A 19,462-nucleotide genomic window follows, 5' to 3' on the forward strand; every position below is an offset into this window, starting at 1 on the left:
TATCCATCAGCAAAGGAATGGATCAGCTGGGGCATAGTAAAGCAACAGAATACTATACAGTGGTTTAAGTGGATGGATAAAAGCTACATGTATCAACATGGGTAAATATATATAATACATATTATATATATATACACACACATATTTTTTATATATATATACATATATTTTGAGACGGAGTTTAGCTCTTTTTGCCCAGGCTGGAGGGCAATGGCGTGATCTCAGCTCACTGCAACCTCCACCTCCTGGGTTCAAGTGATTCTCCTGTCTCAGCCTCCCAAGTAGCTGGGATTACAGGCATGTGCCACCACACCTGGCTAATTTTGCATTTTTAGTAGAGATGAGGTTTCTCCATGTTGGTCAGGCTTGTTACCAACTCCTGACCTCAGGTGATCCGCCTACTTGGCCTCCCAAAGTGCTGGGATTACAGGCGTGAGCCACCGTGCCCTGCCATATATATATATATATATATTTTTTTTTTTTTTGAGACAGGGTCTTGCTCTATCACTTAGGCTGCAATGCAGTGGTGCAGTCTTGGCTCGCTGCAACCTCCGCCTCTCAGGTTCAAGCTATTCTCCTGCCTCAGCGTCCTGAGTAGCTGGGATTACAGGTGTGCGCAACTACGCCCAGTTAATTTTTGTAGTTTTAGTAGAGATGGAGTTTCACCATGTTGGTGAGGCTGGTCTCGAACTCTTGACCTCAGTTGATCTGCCCGCCTCAGCCTCCCAAAGTGCTGGGATTACAGGCGTGAGCAACTGCACCTGGCCCAATATGGGTAAATATTTTAAACAACCTTGAGTGAAAAAGCACATTGCAGAATGAAAAGTACAGCATGCATACCAATGTGATATATTATGGATACATCCATATGTTGTAATATGTATTATATATGTAGTAACGTGTACTATGTTTAAAAACATTCAAGAAGAAGATAAATACCAAATTCAGGAATAGTGGTTACATGTGGGGAGAGAGGGAAGAAAATGAGGTTGGAGAGAGGGCTTCAAATTTGCTTTCTTTTAAAAAAAGATACAAAGTAAATAAATATAATAGCTCAAAACCAATCTCCTTGAGTTCTCCTCCTCAGTGACAACCATCCTCACACATCCCTGGTGTATCTTTCCAGAGATATTCTATGCACATACAAGGACACATATGTACATGTATTACTCTACCCTACTCTACCTTCTTTTTAAATAGTGATGGTGGCAAACATTACACATTGTTGATCCGTACTTTTTAAACAATGCATCTTGAACTTTGACACATGTCAGTGCATAAAGAGCTTTTTTTTTCTTTTTCTTTTTCTTTTTTTTTTTTGAGATGGAGTCTTGCTCTGTATCCCAGGCTGGAGAGCAATGGCATGATCTCGTCTCACTGCAACCTGTGCCTCCCGGATTCAAGCGATTCTCCTGCCTCAGCCTCCCAAGTAGCTGGGATTACAGGCGTTTGCCACCATGCCCAGCTAATTTTTGTATTTTTAGTTGGTCAGGCTGGTCTCGAACTCTTGACCTCAGGTGATCCACCTGTTTCAGCCTCCCAAAGTGCTGGGACCACAGACACGAGCCATTGCGCCTGGCCTCTTTGTTCATTTTTTTTTTTTTTTTTACAGCTGCACAATACTTCTTTGTGTGGCTACCAGACTTTTTGAACCAGTCTCATATACATAAAATGTAGACTATTATTTTACTACAGAAAGCTTCACTGCAACAAATATCCTTAGAAATACGTTATTCTACACAAATGTACAGTTTTATTTTTTAAAGACAGGGTTTTGTTTTGTTGTTCAGGCTAGAATGCAGTGGCATCATCATAGCTCACTGTAACTTTGAGCTCCTGGGCTCAAGTGATCCTCTTGCCTCAGCCTCCTGAGTAGGCAGGACAAAAGACATGCACCACCACATTTTTTTTTTTTTTTTTTTTTTGTAGAGCTGGGGGGGTCTCATTATGTTGCCCAGGTTAGTCTTGAACTCCTGGCTCAAGCAATCCTCCCTTGTCAGCCTCCCAAAGTGCTGGGATTACAGGTGTAAGCCAGTGTGCCTGGCCATTATACAAAATATTAAATCAAAATTTTTTTCTTTTTTTGAGACAGGGTCTCACTCTGTTGCCTAGGCTGGAATGCAGTGGCATTATCTCAACTCACTGCAACCTCTGTCTCCCGGATTCAAGCGATTCTCCTGCCTCAGCCTCTCGAGTAGCCGAGTAGCTGGGACTATAGGCATGCCTTACCACACCTGGCCAATGTTTATATTTTTAGTAGAGATGGGGTTTTGCCATATTGGTTAGACTGGTCTTGAACTCCTGACCTCAGGTGTTCCACCTGCCTTGGCCTCCCTAAGTGCTGGGATTACAGGCATGAGCTACCATGCCTGGTTTAAACCAAAAATTTTAAAAATAATACTTAACACTGTTAAACTGTATACTTAAAAATGGTTAAGATGGCAAATTTTATATTTTACTACAAGTAAAGATAAAAATAAATAAACAACTTATGAACAAATTCCCAGAAGCAGAAATGCTGGGTCTTTTCAAACAAACAGTCCTCCAACAAGACCAGATCCATTTACATTCTGCTCCAACATTTTCCAATGTCTTTACCCAAACACAGTTCAATACAGCATATTATCAGACTTTTTTGATCTGAAAAGCAGACGTGGTATTTCACTGCAATCTTAATTTGCATATTTTATTTTTTGTAAGCTTTCCATTTGTCACTTGTCCATTTATATAATTTTTTCTTTTTTTTTGAGACAGAGTTTTGCCCTTGTTGCCCAGGCTGGAGTACAATGGCGTGATCTTGGCTCCCTGCAACCTCCATCTCCCGGGTTTAAGCAAGTCTCCTGCCTCAGCCTCCCAAGTAACTGGGATTACATGCACCCACCACAACACCCGGCTAATTTTTTTGTATTTTTTTAGTAGAGACAGGATTTCACCAGTTGGCCAGGCTGGTCTCGAACTCCTGACCTCAGCTGATCTACCCTCCTTGGCCTCCCAAAGTGCTGGTATTATGAGCCACCGCGCTCAGCCTTATATAATATTTTTTAAAGCATGAGCTATTGTTACTTTTGTAGTAAAATAGCCATTGAGGATATTCTTAAAATTTAGGGTCTGAAGAACCTTCATTCAGTTTTTGAGAAGCTTGTTGATGCTTCAAAAAAACCTTATTGCATTATTGCCGGGTGTGGTGGCTCATGCCTGTAATCCCAGCACTTTGAGATGCCGAAGTGGGTGCATCACCTGAGGTCAGCAGTTCGAGACTAGCCTGGCCAACATGGCAAAACCCCATCCTACTAAAAATAGGAAAAAAAATTAGCTGGGTGTTGTATTGCGTGCTTGTAATCCCAGCTACACGGGAGGCTGAGGCAGGAGAATTGTTTGACCCAGGAGACGGAGGTCGTAGTGAGCCGAGATCATACCACTGCATTCCAGTCTGGGCAACAACAGTGAGACTCCGCCTCAAAACAAAAACCAAAAACACCTCATTGTATTATACCTGTATCAATTTCCTGATTTACTATTATATCGTCTTTATGTTTGATGTTACTATTGGGGGAAACTGGGTGAAGGTGTGCAGGACTCTATGTACCATTTTTAAAACTTCTTGTGAGGCTGTATTTCTAAAAAAAAAAAATTTTGTGATATTTTTCTGGTTTGGGGGCTCTGCACTGACCAACTATGATCCTTGAGCCACGACGGCACCCAGGTCTGTGAACTGATAAACCCCACATGCAAGACAGCTATTAGATTAGAAAGAATACCTGAGGACTTGAAAAAGAGGCAAGCCTTTGGAGGCTGACTCTGGCCTCTGACTCCATTAGTGTCACGTTCTATCTAACTCAGAGAGCACACAGAAACCACACGATTAAAATTCACACTCTGCTGTATTTCTACATTTGTATCTGTGCTATTCATTTACTGTCCATTCATTTACATAATCCCAAAGCCACTAAGGGTAGACCTCTGCAGTAAGAGGACCTCTGCAAAGTATACAAACTCCTTTCCTTCTTTTTTTGTTGTTATCCCCTGAATATCTTCTATTTGAACCCTGTAGCTCAAGCCATACATGACTCTCTGGAGGCCCCTGAGCAAGCCTTTGTTCCCCTGCATCTGGATCTGCCCCCTTTTTCCCTCCAGTTCCTTTGCGTAAAGAACTCCTACCATTCTTCAAGGAAGTTCAAGCATCATCTCCATTGGGAAGCCTTCCTGGATTTCCTACGACCCTCTCCCCACCAGTTTCCAACTCCACTCCAACAGGTAAAGTTAACTCAATCTTCTAGGCATCCTACTGCAACCTCCGCTAGATAAAGCTCTATTAAAACATTTATATCACTATATTGTCATCATTTGTTTAAACATGTCTGTTCCTACTAGATTGAAGATTGATATATGTCCCTTGAGGACACACATTTTGTGACATTCATTTTTGTGTTTTCAGTGCCAGCAACAATGCCATACTGAAGGTACCAGTACATATTTGAGGAAGGAGTTACCAGCTTCCTCTGTACTTCAGGTAAAGCCAACCAAATTCTTGGGTAATTCATGCCAGCCCAGAGCCAGGTGTTTTGCTGTCAGCTGAGGCTCTCATACCTCTGCCAAAGAAGAGTTCTTGCCACTGATTAGGCGCCCTCTAGTTGTGTGACTCTCTCCATATCTGTCTCCTTATCTTTAGTGTTCTGTTTTGTTTTGTTTTGTTGAGATAGAGTCTCACTGTCGCTCAGGCTGGAGTGCAGTGGTGCGATCTTGGCTCACTGCAACTTCCGCCTTCCAGGTTCAAGCGATTCTGAGTAACTGGGATTACAGGCCCGCGCCACCACACTTGGCTTTCTTTCTTTCTTTCTTTTTTGAGATGGAGTTTCACTCTTGTTGCCCAGGCTGGAGTGCAATGACACGATCTCGGCTCGCCACAACCTCCGCCTCCTGGGATCAAGTGATTCTCCTGCCTCAGCCTCCCAGGTAGTTAGGATTACAGGCATGTGCCACCACGCCTGGCTAATTTTGTATTTTTAGTAGAGAAGGGGGTTTCTCCATTTTGGTCAGGCTGGTCTCGAAGTCCCGACCTCAGGAGAGCCGCCCACCTCGGTCTTCCAAAGTGCCAGTATTACGGGAGTGAGGCACCGCGCCCAGCCTTATTTTTGTATTTTTTTACTAGAGACGGGGTTTCACCATGTTGGCTAGGCTGGTCTGGAACTCCTGACCTCAGGTGATCCACCCGCCTCGGCATCCCAAACTGCTGGGATTACAGGCTTGAGCCACGGCGCCCGGCCTGTCTCGTTATCTTTAAAATGTGGACAATAAAAGCATCTCCCCACAGGGCTGTAGGGAGGATTACAAGAGATAATGTATGAAAAGCTCTTGGCACAGTGCCTGGCAGAGGGTGGGGTAGGCTCCCAAAGAATAGTCCCGTGCATGCGTTGAATCAATGAGTGAGTGGAAGAAATGACTTGAGGTTGACTGTTTATTTACTGAGTGCCTACTATGGAATCAGGGAAGATTTTCTGCAACCTTTGACGGGGAAGGGCTTGTAAGGGTGAAAGTGGTAGCCGTCGGTAGCGACGAGGGTATTCCGGGCGGTCAGGAGGTTCCTGCTAGACAACTGTGTGGGAGTGGGCGGCCAGCATCCCCCGAGTGCGCGGGGAAGGCAGCTCGGTTGGATGATGGAGGAAGCGCTGGAATCCACGCTGAGCTCCAGTCCTGGGTAGTTATTAGCCGCGTGACTTTGGCCAAATTACTGAACCTCTCTCAACTTCCCGAACTGCAGAATGAGTCTATTAAGAATACTCACACACCAAGGATCTTGTGAGATCACGCGACCGCAAGTATGCGAAGACTCGCTTCATCCAGAAAGCACAAAACTCTCAAGCCAGCCGGCACCGGCCGCCTGCAATGCGCTCTCTGCACAAACGGCCCTGGGCTCCCTCTTCAGGCATGCGCGGTGGACCTGCGGCGCGGCCCGTCAGGCAGTGCGGTAGGCGCCCCAGGGGCTGGCAGGACCCTGACCCCAAGATGGCGGCGCCCAGCGAAGTGACTGCGGTAGCCCTTGGCGAAGGCGAAGGCGATGGCGGAGGCGGAGGCGGAGGCGGCGGCTTTGGCTCCTGGCTGGACGGACGGTTGGAGGCACTGGGAGTGGACCGAGCCGTTTACGGAGCCTACATCTTGGGTGTCCTGCGGGAGGAGGAGGAAGAAGAGAAGCTGGACGCTCTTCAGGGGATCCTCTCTGCTTTCCTGGTGAGTAGCCTGGACACATTCCTTCAGCCTCTGGCCAGCATCTGAGGACCTGTCAGTACTTTGCACCCACCGTCCCCTACCGGGTATCCCAGAGGCTTAGTGGTCTCACCTGGGAGAGGTATACTCCTCTGCTGTCTGAGCGGCGGGGTAAGGAGGTTGCTCCCCAACCAGGTGTGGGAAGCCTGAAAGCTGCAGGTACACAGAAAGGAAACGCTTTCTCGTATTCTTGGGGACAAGGCCCTCTCGGATGCTTGTGAGTGAGCCCAGGAGCGTTCTTCCGAAGGCATTGAGATGTCATAATGGGAATGTTATCATAAATATCTGACGACCAATTCCATTTCCATCCGTTTACAGTGTTCACTGGGGGTATTAAAATGCTCTTGGCAGGTCTGTGCCTATTACAAGGCAGTTCCCAGGGCCGTCCCATGACAAAAGCCTACAGGAAGTGCCCTTTTGATTCTTATTTGGATGTAGGAGTCCGTAAAAGGTAAGCTGGTGGTAGAAGTCTTTTCATGCCCACGCAGAACTGAAGCAAACGTCGTGCTTGATCCATTACAGTATTTACAGTAATCATTGGTGGTGGGAAGGAGGGTATGAGAGAGATCAGAGCTTTAACGAAGAGGGATAAACTCAGTCGTTAGCCTATTAGAAGCAAGGTATTCAGAAATGTGTACTTTAAGCCAAACGAAGAGGGATAAACTCAGTCGTTAGCCTATTAGAAGCAAGGTATTCAGAAATGTGTACTTTAAGCCATGTTTACATAGTAAGTCACCCAGATGTCCACTTTTTCAACCTATCGTTTCTGCTGCCTTCATCTTCACTTCCCACACCTCCAACATACACACTTATTAGACTGGTTATTACAGATTAAATTGGTTGCAGGTGCCCCCTGTGGCTGTCTAACAAATTGTTTCCTTTTAAATACAAACTTAAAAATAAAATTTACTTGAATCATCCATCATTAAATGCTGTAGAAGCTAGAGTTGTCTCTGCATTCATGGATTAGAGGAGATCCTGGATACCTGACTGCTACTGTGAGAGCCACCTGTCTGTCCATCAAAGGCTTTATCCTCTGGCATTTATTACAATGAACAGGTTAGGAAAATGGATTCTTTGTTATTCTCAAAATGAATTTTGAGAGGCTAGTAATAAAGAGAATCAAAATGTACTATGAGATGAGTACAGTGGCTCATGCTTGTAATCTCACCACTTTGGGAGGCTGAGGCGGGTGGATTGCTTGAGGCCAAGATTTCCAGGCCAGACTGGGCAACATAGCAAGACCCTGTCTCTACAAAAGAATTTTAAAAATTAGCCGGGTATGGTGGTGCATACCTGTAGTCCCAGCTACTCAGGAGTCTGAAGTGGGGGGATCACTTGAGCCTAGGAGGTTGTGGCTGCAGTGAGCTGTGATTGTGCCACTGCACTCCAGCTTGGGTGATAGAGTGAGACCTTGTCAATTTTTTTTTCTCAAAGAAAAAAATTACTATAAATATATATAGATATACATATACATATACATACCTCATTTTTTTTTAAAGGGTAGAAGGCAGAAAACATTTTCAAATCCAAAAGTGTTTCGTGAAAGCGGAAACAAGTGCTAGGAAAAAATCACTCACATTTGGTGGAAGCAGTTCATAGATTGGGTACATGGTTGAAACATAACACTAGTGCAGCTGTCCCAGATTCTTCTGGCAGTAACCCATTTGAGTTCCAGAGCCTCTTCTGGCAAGATTGGCTTATAAATGGGAAAACTTTAACACAGCTTGTGAGGCAGCTAAGAAGTTCACTGGAAATACAAGACAGTGGAATTCTTTTTTTGGACCACAACATTACAGATTATAGGGGGAAAGAGTAGGAGGCAAGCAATTTAAGTTAGTTTTTATTTACGGCTGGGAAGTTTCTAAACACTCCATGAAGCTGTTGAAATAACTTTGATACTTCTTGGTACCAGCTTCTTGATCAGTCCATCATTATTTGGAGCTGTTTCTGTTGATAAAGGTAAACATTAGTTTTCCTTTTTTTCTTTTTTAAGAGACAGAATCTCGCTCTGTTATAGTAATGTGATTATAACTCACTGTACCCTTGAATGACTGGACTCAAGCAATCCCTGCCCCCGCATCAGCCTCCCAAGTTGCTAGGACTACAGGCACCTGCCATCACATATCATGCCTGGCTCACTTTTTTTAATGTTTTATGTTTTATTTTTTGAGACAGAGTCTCAGTCTGTCACCCAGGCTGGAGTGCAGTGGCAAGATCTTGGCTTACTGTAACTTCTCCTCCTGGGTTCAAGTGATTCTCAGCCTCCCGAGTAGCTGGGATTACAGGCATACGCCACCATGCCTGGCTAATTTTTGTATTTTTAGTAGAAATGAGGTTTCACCATGTTGACCAGGCCGGTCTCAAACTGCTGACCTCAAGTGATCCACCCACCTCAGTCTTCCAAAGTTCTGGGACTATAGGCGTGAGCCACCATGCCCAGCCATGCCTGGCTAATTAAAAAAAAATTTTTTTTTTTGTAGAGACAGGGTTTTGTCATGTTACCCAGGGTGGTCTTATGCTCCTGGACTCAAGAGATCCTCCTGCCTTGGCCTCCCAAAGTGCTGGGATTACAGATGTGAGCCTCTGTGCTTGACTTGGGCTAGGATTTAATATGGGGAATGAAGAAGTTTGTTAGCAACAATCTGAGGTAAAATTCAAGAACAGTGGCATATAGTTAGGAGCAAATAAACAGTAAACAAAAGCTTTCTATCATCTTTCTCTTCAACAGTACTTGTATTGGTTGATTGATTGATTTATCAAATTTTTATTGATGGATTACTGTATGCCAGGCACTGCCCTAAGTGCTTGGGGCACTTCAAGGAATAAAACAGATAGAAATTCCTGCCCTCATGTGGTTACATTCTAGCATGGAAAAGCATTACTAGTAAATTATATAGTATGTTACAAAGTGATAAGTGCTAGGGAAAAAGGAGTATTGTAAGTAGGATAAACTTTCCTCTTAGTGCCTTGAACATAGCAGACACCTTCTGTATAAATAAATGAAGAAATGGATGATTGAACTACTTTGATTTGGATGAGGAGACTGAGGAAATAAACCACTTTGTCCTCTAAGAGTTCCTGTTCTCTTTTGCCTCTCTGCTGCTCCTTTTCCTGCCATTCTTTTTCTTTTGGTGGGGGATTTTAAAAGAGCTGTACCACTTTCTCATCCTTTTTTCTTTTTCTCTTCCTTTGCTTTTCTTGCTGGTGGGGTTTGGGGGAAACCCATGAACTACTGAAACTCTGGACCAAGTAAGTTCTGTGTGTCTAGCATATATGCTAAAAGGATGCAGGGTAGAGGAAGAAATCCTTTGTTGGGTACAAAATAAGGATATACATAATAAGTCTGTGTTCTGACTCTCTACTTTTCTTTGGGAGATGGTATATATAATGGTTAAGAACATGGGCTTGGCCAGGTGCGGTGGCTCACACCTGTAATCCCAGCACTTTGGGAGGCCAAGGTGGGCGGATCACGAGGTCAGGAGATCAAGACCATCCTGGCTAACATGGTGAAACCCTGTCTGTACTGAAAATACAAAAAATTAGCTGGGCATGGTGGTGGGCACCTGTAGTCCCAACTGTTCAGAAGGCTGAGGCAGGATAATGGCGTGAACCTGGGAGGCAGAGCTTGCATTGAACCGAGATCGCACCCCTGCGCTCCAGCCTGGGCAACAGAGTGAGACTGCATCTCAAAAAAAAAAAAAAAAAAAAGAACATGGGCTCTAAGCCAAACTGCTGGGGTTCAAATTGTGTTTAATCCATTATTACTTGTAAGACCTTGGGCAAGGTAATTAACCCCTGTGCTTTGGTTTCCTCTTCTGTAAATTGAGAGTAAAACTTAATGGCATTATTTTAAGAATTTAGAGTTCTCTTGTAAAGCTTTTAGAACAGTGCCTGGCACATGGTAGGTGCTTAATAAATGTGAATGCTGACAGCTTGCCCTGAGAGGTAGAACGTGAAGGTGGGGAATGCAGCCATAATGAAGACGGAGGGAAGTGCTCATGTTTATTAGATGCCTGTTCTTTGACAAGTAGGGTAGGCATATATATACATTTTCATTTATCCTCAGTAAAATCCTGGGAGAATGTGAAGATCACAAAGTTAAGAAACTTCCTCACAGATCCGGGATCTGAACTTAAGTATCTCTAACACTAAAGACAAGATTTTTGTTATACCATGCTGAGGAGGGAGATTGGTTGGTACGCAGAATATGTATGCTTCTCTAAAATGGACAGTGGGAAGGCTGGACAAGAGACCATTTCCTCATGTATCTCCTCTTTATTATATGTCAGCAAGCTAATGGATATGATCTAGCATGAACGTTGATAACCTTAGGGAATGTTCTGAATTGTATACATCAGCCAAGGAATATTTCACAGAGGAGTTTTGACTTAGGGAACAGGTTTTTGCTCCAAAAGAATTGGAGGTGGATGGGAAAAGGGAAGATTGTTGATCAAAGGGTACAAAATTGCAGTTAGACAGAAGGAATATACTTTAGTGATCTGTTGCATAGAATGGTGAGTATAATAAGTAATAATCGGCTGGATATGGTGGCTCAGGCCTGTAATCCCAACACTTTGGGGGGCCAAGATGGGAGGATTGCTTGAGGTCAGGAGTTGGAGACCAGCCTGGGTAAGATAGTGAGACCCCATGTCTTAAAAAAAACAACAAACAGACACTCAATTAGCCAGGTGTGGTAGCACATGCTTGCAATCCTAGCTACTTGAGAGTCTGAGGCAGGAGGATTGCTTGAGCCCACGAGTTTGAGGTTACAGTGAGCTGTGATTGCACCACTGCACTCCAACCTGGGTAACAGAGTGAGACCCTGTCTCTGAAAAGTAATAAAATAAATAAAAAATAATGCATTGTATACTTCAAAATTACTAAAAGAGTACATTTTAAATGTTTTCTTTCTTTTTTTTTGAGACGGAGTTTCACTCTGTCTCCCAGGCTGGAGTGCAGTAGCACGATCTCAGCTCACTACAACCTCTGCCTCCTGGGTTCAAGTTATTTTTGTGCCTCAGCCTCCCGAGTAGTGATAACAGGCGTGTGCCACCACACCCGGCTAATTTTTGTATTTTTAGTAGAAACGGGGTTTCACCACGTTGGCCAGGCTGGTCTCAAACTCCCAGCTTCAAGTGATCCACCCTCCTCAGCCTCCCAAAGTGCTGGGATTACAGGTGTGAGCCACTGCACCCAGCCTTAAATGTTTTCATCACCAAAAAAATGAGAAATATGTGAGGTAATAGATCTGTTAGTTAGCTTGGTTTAATTATTCTACAATGTGAACATATATTGAGACATCACAGGGTACCCTACCTATATATGTAATATATACAGTTATTATTTGTCAATTAAAAATAAAATAAATAAAATATTTTAACAGAGAATAAGGAAGGCTGCCCTGAGTTGGTATGAATCTTCCCTTGGAGCTTATCAGGATGGAGTGGTTGTTCTTCATGTAGGAGGTGTGGGTTCTGGGACACACAAGCAGGATTAATTCTGTGTCCAGAGCCTCAGAAAAGAAATATACTCTATTGTGGCTCCCAGACTCTTCCATAATTTCACAGCAAGGAGAGCTGTGCTTTCTTCGTAGGCTTTTTTGAGGTTGTTACTGTTTTTGAGGGCTCCCTCAGGAAATTAATTGGTCTGCTTTTCCAACTAGGAAGAAGATTCCCTCCTTAATATCTGCAAGGAGATTGTGGAACGATGGTCAGAAACTCAGAATGTTGTCACCAAAGTGAAAAAAGAAGGTAGAGTCAGAGTTTCTATGTTTAACCTCCAGAGCATTTTCCGGCAGCCTTGACTGTATAGCTGTTAGGGAGAGATATTTTCATTTTCCCCTTGGATGCTCATTTTCCCAAAGATAGTGTACACTGGCAAACACCCAGCAGCCTGTGTTAACTCTTTACTGAACACTGGTTTCCTTTTCTTTTTTTGTATTTTTCCATTTCAATTGACCACAGTTATCTTCATTGTATTTTTTCACTTTTTCTTTTTCATCTTCTTTCCACTGCTTCTTGTAGATTTGCATTGCAGGTATAGAGTCAACTATATTTTTACCACTTCCTACTTTTTTCATGTTGTCTCTTTTTTTGAGACAGAGTCTTGCTGTGTCACCCAGGCTGGAGTGCAGTGGTGTAATCTCGGTTCGCTGTAACTTCTGCCTCCCAGGTTCAAGCGATTCTCATGCCTCAGCCTCGTGAGTACCTGGGACTACAGGCTCATGCCACCATGCCTGGCTAAATTTTGTGTTTTTAGTAGAGATGGGGTTTCACCATGATGACCAGGCTGGTCTTGAACTCCTGACCTCATGTGATCCGCCCACCTCAGCCTCCCAAAGTGCTGAGATTACAGGCGTGAGCTACTGCGCCCTGCCTCATGTTGTCATTTCATAACACAAATTATGGTTGGTATTTGGCTTTATTCAGCTAAACACTTTATCCTTTAAAATGGAAAAGAAATGGGCGAATATACTCACCACTAGGATGGTAGGTTAGCTACAGAAAACTCAAAACATAAAAGCCACATTTGGAAAGATTCTGAACTCTGTACACTGTTGGTTATCAGTTTGGGCTGTATATTAGAATCACTTAATGTACCTGGGTTGGGGCCCAGGCATTTGCATTTTTTAAAAGCTCCTATAGGTGATTCTAATGTGCAGCCAAGTGTGAGAACTACTATTTTACACCATTGCTTCCTTTTCTTGAGAATAGAGAACTTACTAGTTGATTTTATTTTATGGTATGGCAAAATATTCTTAATCTAAGAATTCTACCTGGCATAATCAGAAACATAAATGAGACCAGCTTAAGTTGATTTTAGATTCCTGCTTAGGTTTTTGAGATGCCAGGGGGAGGAAGTTGAGTGTTTAGAGGCTTAGTTTTCTGTGGTTCTAATGCAGTGCTTTTCAACCTTTATTTATTTATTTATTTATTTATTTATTTTCTGAGACGGAGTCTCGCTCTGTCACTCAGGCTGGAGTGCTGTGGCCGGATCTCAGCTCACTGCAAGCTCTGCCTCCCGGGTTCACGCCATTCTCCTGTCTCAGCCTCCCGGGTAGCTGGGACTACAGGCGCCGCCACCTCGCCCGGCTAGTTTTTTGTAGTTTTTAGTAGAGACGGGGTTTCACTGTGTTAGCCAGGGTGGTCTCGATCTCCTGACCTCGTGATCCGCCCGTCTCGGCCTCCCAAAGTGCTGGGATTACAGGCTTGAGCCATTTTTTTTTAAAGGCAGCAGAACTTCAGTATATAAAACAAGTAAAATCAGGGCTGCTTTGATTGAAGATGGATACAAAGCTTGGCCTGCATGGCCTTTCCTTTCCTTTCTCAATGGCCCTGAGCCATGTCCTTTGAACTGCCGGGCTCTAAGGAGGCAGCAGATACCAATGTCTTTAGTAAAAGTGCTGCCTGTGTGGACTAGTGGTTCAGTGAGCTTGTTCTCTCTCATACATCCTTGTTCTTCCTTCCTTCCACCACCTCCCAGATGAAGTACAGGCCATTGCCACCCTAATTGAGAAGCAGGCACAAATTGTGGTAAAGCCAAGGATGGTGTCAGAAGAGGAGAAGCAGAGAAAAGCTGCCCTCCTGGCCCAGTATGCTGATGTGACAGATGAAGAGGAATATCCTTTCTGGAGTCTCGGTACCATTCCCTAAAGCTCAAGCCAGACATATTTGTGGGTTTACAGTGACCTTTGGCAAGTTGCTAATCCTCCTGTGTAGCTTAATTTTCCCCTCTAAAATGGCAGTAATCTATGGCCCTTTGTGGATGTGTGGAGTGATACTGGATTAATTGATACTGGACTTACATTTTTCAACACATAATCAGTATATTCCTGAAAACTATGGTGTAAAACAAATAATGTCTTAATAGTTCATTTATATTGTGCTTTCAGAAAATACAATATAGCTGTAATTCTTTGTATTCGTATAATACTTTTCTATACAGTGTAGTATAATCCATCTTTATGTTCTTTCCCAGTCATTAAGGGAACTGAGACACCAACAGATGAATGGGTGATCAGAGGCATTCAGAAGACTAGTGGCAAAACCAGGACTAGAACCTGGGTATTTTTGGGTGAAAGATTCTCTAAATTTAGAGCAGTTTGAATCTTTTCTTTCTTATGTGACCAGGTAGTTAAAAGTAAGGCTGAACCCCCAAAGCAATACCAGAATAAATCTGGAATTTGGGAACTGTGCAAAAAGAAAGTGTTGCTAGTAGGGGCAGGTTTAGTTCCCTGTGAATTTCATACTTATTTAGGAAATGCTTTGCTTACTGAGCCTACTTGAAGTATGTGGCATATTATGCAGCAGACATCATACCAGAAGTGTCAGCTGTGTAATCACTAGTTTAGGAAAGAATTCTTGGACTCTTTGGAGCCAGTTTCTCTCTTTTTATTTATTTTTATTTTATTTTCTTTTTATCTTTTTTGAGATGGAGTCTCACTCTGTCACCTAGGCTGGAGTGCAGTGGCACAATCTTGGCTCATTGCAACCTCTACCTCCCGAGTTCAAGCCATTCTCCTGCCTCAGCCTCCAGAGTAGCTGGGACTATAGGCGCGTGCCACCACACACAGCTAATTTTTCGTATTTTTAGTAGAGACAGGGTTTCACCATGTTAGCCAAGCTGGTCTCAATCTTCTGACCTCATGATCTACCTGCCTCGCCCTCCCAAAGTGCTGGGATTACAAGTGTGAGCCACCATGCCCAGCCTCTCTTCTGCTTTTTTCTTACGAGTTTTCTTGCCAGAGTTGGCAGATCTATGGTTCTAGTGACATAATTTCTCATCTTGGGCTAGAAAAGAAATTTTAAAGCAGTGGTTCTCCTGGAGGACTTGCTAAAACACAGATTGCTGGGTTTCACCCACAATTTAGTAGGTTTGGCATAGGTCCCAAGAATGTGTATTTCTAATACATTCCTGGGGGTTTTGTGAACCACACTTTGAGAACCACTGTTTAGAGGTCATCTGGCTTCCAGGTAATGTGGCAATCCACCCAGACCACTTAAGTTTCTTTTCAACGTCCAAGAAAAGAACCTTATGGAAGATACATCAATCTTTCCTAAGTTGAGGTTTCCAAAGATGAATCTCCTGGGTTTATCGCCATATCCCTGAGAATGTGCTCCCTCCATTCAGTGTGCTTTTCCTACTTACCAGTCTATTGAATGTTTTCTAATGTTAGGTTGGGATGTGCCAACTATTGTTTTCCATCTGACTTTCCTTAACATCACTTACTGAAGCAGATGAGAAGGATGATTCAGGTGCTACCACAATGAACATTGGTTCTGACAAACGTATCCTTCTGGGTCCCTCCCCATGTGTTTCTCCATAGAGTCCTCTTGAGATCAGTTTTTATTTTGCAGTCATTGCTGGCAGCTCCCCTTTACCTTCAGGAACACATGTCATGCTAACATTGGAAGCCCCATTCCTAGGACAGCCCTAGATAGTCAGTTTAGCAAGAACTTTCCCCGGAGAAAACACGTTAACAAGTACTGTAAAGGGATTAGTTTGGAGGAAGGATTTCTAAGGGAAAATAAAAATCTGTATTTCCTGTATATAGCTCTGAGTTGCCCAGCATTATGGAGAAAATTAAAATAATATTGAGGTCAGGCATGATGGCTTACACCTGTAGTCCTGGCACTTTAGGAAGCCGAGACGGGTAGATCGTTTGAGCCCAGGAGTTTGAGACCAGCCTGGGCAACATGGCGAAACCCTGTCTCTACTTAAAAAAAAAAATACAAAACATTAGCCAGGTGTGGTGGCACGTGCCTGAGGCCGAGTTGGGAGAATCACCTGAGCCCAGGAAGTCAAGGCTGCAGTGAGCCAAGATCTTGCACTCTGGCCTGGGATATGGGAGTGAGACTGTGTCTCAAAAAATAATAAAATAATGTTGAAATTTTCTTTTTCCTCAAAAACCTTATGATTTGTCAGATAATACAAGCACCAAACACTTTTTTTTTCTTTTTTTTGAGACAGAGTCTCGCTCTGTTGCCCAGGCTGGAGTGCAGTGGTGCGATCTCAGCTCACTGCAGCCTCCGCTTCCTGGGTTAAAGTGATTCTCCTGCCTCAGCCTCCTGAGTAGCTGGGACTACAGGTGTGCACCACCATGGCTGGCTAATTTTTGTATTTTTAGTAGAGACGAGGTTTTGCCATGTTAGCCAGGATATTCTTCATCTCCTTGACCTTGTGATCTGCCCGCCTCAGCCTCCCAAAGTACCGGGATTACAGGCGTGAGCCACGGCACCCGGCCCACAAACACCAAACACTTTAAGCTAAAAATATGGACATATTGAAACATTTGTGCTGATGGCTGAGCACAAGGGCTCACACTTATAATCCCAGCACTTTGGGAGGCCGAGGTGGGAGGATCACTTGAGGCCAGGAGTTCAAGACCAGCCTGGCAGCATAGTGAGACCTTGTCTCTACAAGAAAAAAATATATATATTAAAAATTAGCCAGGCTTTGTGGTACACATCTGTACTCTTAGCTACTCAGGAGAAAACCTTATCTGGTATTAACAGGTTTTGTTTTTAAAGTTTTAAGAAATAAAGGGTAAAGTTTTTGGCATTTCCCCTATTGTTTACATGGTCAAAAGGAAAATCCCAATCACTTCTAGTTACAAAATGTGCCATGTTTTGGTGGTGTGGGCAATCAGATTATTATAGTTGATGACTGTTGTTAAACTCATTTTCTTTCTTTTTTTTTTTTTTTTTGTTGAGACGGAGTCTCACTCTGTCACCAGGTTGGAGTGCAGTGGCGTGATCTCGGCTCACTGCAACCTCCGCCTCTCAGGTTCAAGCGATTCTGCCTTAGCCTCCTGAGTAGCTGGGACTACAGATGTATGCCACCATGCCTGGCTAATTTTTTGTGTTTTTAGTAGAGACCTGTTAGCCAGGATGGTCTTGATCTCCTGACCTCATGATCTACCTGCCTCAGCCTCCCAAAGTGCTGGGATTACAGGTGTGAGCCACTGTGCCTAGCCTAAACTCATTTTCTATATCTCATAAATTCAGTCTTTATGGTTATTAGAATGTGGTTTTCACTTCAGCTTTAGTAGTCTAGGAACAAAAGCAAATTGATAAAGTTTAATAAGGTTAAACATCTTATTTAACTCTTTTCAGGCATTTTAACAGTGCCAAGTACATAAACATTTAGCCAGTTACATTACTACTCTGTTCACCAAAACTAGCCTTGATTCTCTAATATTCTGCCATTGAATGATAAAAGTACTTATTCTAGAATGAAATTTCATTTTGATGAAATATTTTGTTTTCTTAATTTTTTGTTTCTTTGATAAAATATTTTAAAATTCAGATTTAGATAAATCTGAGTAAGAGTTTTATTCCAAAGGACATTTCAAAACTTTTGTAATATAACTTTAGGATTTCTCTGTTAGGCCAAGGATAAACATAAGGGTTTTTTTTAAAAGACTAGGAATAGGTAAAGACCATTCAGGACTCAGCAGGTGGAGAGAGGATAAGTATAATGAAGAAAGACAGCAGATGTGATCTGTACCCTAATCCCTTAACTCACCTGTAGTTCTATTCCGAAACACAAATGTGGAAGATGTCCTTAATGCCCGAAAACTGGAGCGAGACTCACTTCGGGATGAGTCCCAAAGGAAGAAGGAACAGGACAAGCTGCAGAGGGAGAGAGACAAACTAGCCAAGCAGGAGCGCAAGGAAAAGGAAAAGAAAAGGACACAGAGAGGGGAGCGAAAGCGATAACCTTGGCCTACTCTATTCTTCCCCTCCATGAACTTATTATCAAAGGGAGAACTGGTTGTGTATTTAAGAGAAATGAGAGTGTATTGCAAAGTAGTTTTCCAAGGCATTTCCCCTATTGTTTACATGGTCAAAAGGAAAATCACAATCACTTCTAATTACAAAATGTGCTATGTTTTGGTGGGGTGGGCAATCAGATTATTATAGTTGATGACTGTACCAAAGATCTGGAATGGGGCCCACCTTTACATTTTAATACTGAAGTCCTGTGCTCCTTTTGGCCACTTTAAAAAGTCTTCCCTCACCTTGGATAAATAGCAGGAGGATTCATAAAGCTAACAGTTTTCATCCTGAAGGAGCAGAAACATAATCAATCCCTCCCTGAGATAAAATGTGGGCATGCACATTGCTTTGGAGGCAGTATTCAGCTGTTAAGTGTAGTATTGTTTTATGGCTGAAATAGAAAGCTAATGAAGAGCCCTACCTGGATCCAGATTTTATGTTAACATGGCAGCAAAACTAGGAAAATGGGAAGAAATTATTTGGCGGGTGTTCTAGATCTGATTTTTTTTTTTTTTTTTAAGTTTCAGCCTATGGGAGGAAAAGAGGTATCTTTTAAAATAGAGATAGTTACATGTTTTCCCTCATCTAGGCTGTGTCACTATTGGGTGCAAGGATATCATTGTTGGCTAGATTCATTTTGTATAATCATGTATCCTCTTGAGTGCTGGTAGATATTTTAATCCTGATTTTTCCCTAAAACATGAGTATTAAGAAATTATAATTCCTGGTTTAGAGAAACTGGAGAAATCACCCTTTTAAGGAAGAAACACTGGAAATCTCTGCTAACACCAAGATATTTAAGAGTGTACATAGTAGGTGCTCAACAAATTTATTGAATGAATGAGTGAATGGAAAAACTGGGAGAATCAAAAGTGAGCAGAAGCTCTCCATTTCTACTTCTGTCACAAACCACATTAAATTGTAAACAAGGCCCTTCTCTACTTGACTTCAGGCAGCAGATTGTCTAGAAGCTAAAGACGGCAATTTCTCTGACAAGACAAAGTAGATAGTTTATACCAGGGGTTGGCAAACTACTGCCCACGGGCCAGATTTGGCCCAGTCTGTTTTTGTATGGTGCAAACTAAAAATGATTTTTACATTTTTTTTTTTTTTTTTTTGAGACAGAGTTTTGCTCTGTCATCCAGACTGGAGTGCAGTGGCGCAATCTCAGCTCACTGCAAGCTCCGCCTCCCTGGTTCACGCCATTCTCCTGCCTCAGCCTCCCAAATAGCTGGGACTACAGGCGCCCGCCACCACACCCGGCTAATGTTTTTGTATTTGTAGTAGAGACGGGGTTTCACTGTGTTAGCCAGGATGGTCTCGATCTCCTGACCTCGTGATCCACCCGCCTTGGCCTCCCAAAGTGCTGGGATTACAGGCGTGAGCCACCGCGCCTGGCTGATTTTTACATTTTTAAA

The 19,462-nt window shown here is 43.0% G+C and overlaps 2 protein-coding genes across 4 annotated transcripts in view; one reads left to right on the forward strand and one right to left on the reverse strand.

Annotated features, from left to right (window-relative positions):
* Nucleotides 1–5,909, reverse strand: part of LOC117066875 (protein DBF4 homolog B-like) — a 66,013-nt gene extending 60,104 nt beyond the window's left edge. For both annotated transcript variants that reach the window (XM_033182735.1, XM_033182734.1), the window contains exon 1: nt 5,783–5,909. The gene's annotated coding sequence lies outside the window, so the exon portion shown is untranslated. The remainder of the gene's footprint in view (nt 1–5,782) is intronic.
* Nucleotides 5,856–19,149, forward strand: CCDC43 (coiled-coil domain containing 43). 2 transcript variants are annotated; one of them, XM_033182736.1, is made up of 5 exons: nt 5,856–6,225; nt 11,927–12,014; nt 13,747–13,882; nt 15,493–15,551; nt 17,797–19,149. In XM_033182736.1, the coding sequence occupies exons 1-5, from the start codon at nt 5,884–5,886 to the stop codon at nt 17,982–17,984; spliced, it is 813 nt and encodes a 270-aa protein (XP_033038627.1). In that variant the 5' UTR covers nt 5,856–5,883; the 3' UTR covers nt 17,985–19,149. The 2 variants fall into 2 exon arrangements, with proteins under 2 accessions (XP_033038627.1, XP_033038629.1); XM_033182738.1 differs by lacking the exon at nt 15,493–15,551.
* The last annotated feature ends 313 nt before the right edge of the window (nt 19,150–19,462 follow it).

This window comes from Trachypithecus francoisi, unplaced genomic scaffold (genome assembly GCF_009764315.1).
Source record: "Trachypithecus francoisi isolate TF-2019V2 unplaced genomic scaffold, Tfra_2.0 Lachesis_group20, whole genome shotgun sequence".
Taxonomy (NCBI): domain Eukaryota; kingdom Metazoa; phylum Chordata; class Mammalia; order Primates; family Cercopithecidae; genus Trachypithecus; species Trachypithecus francoisi.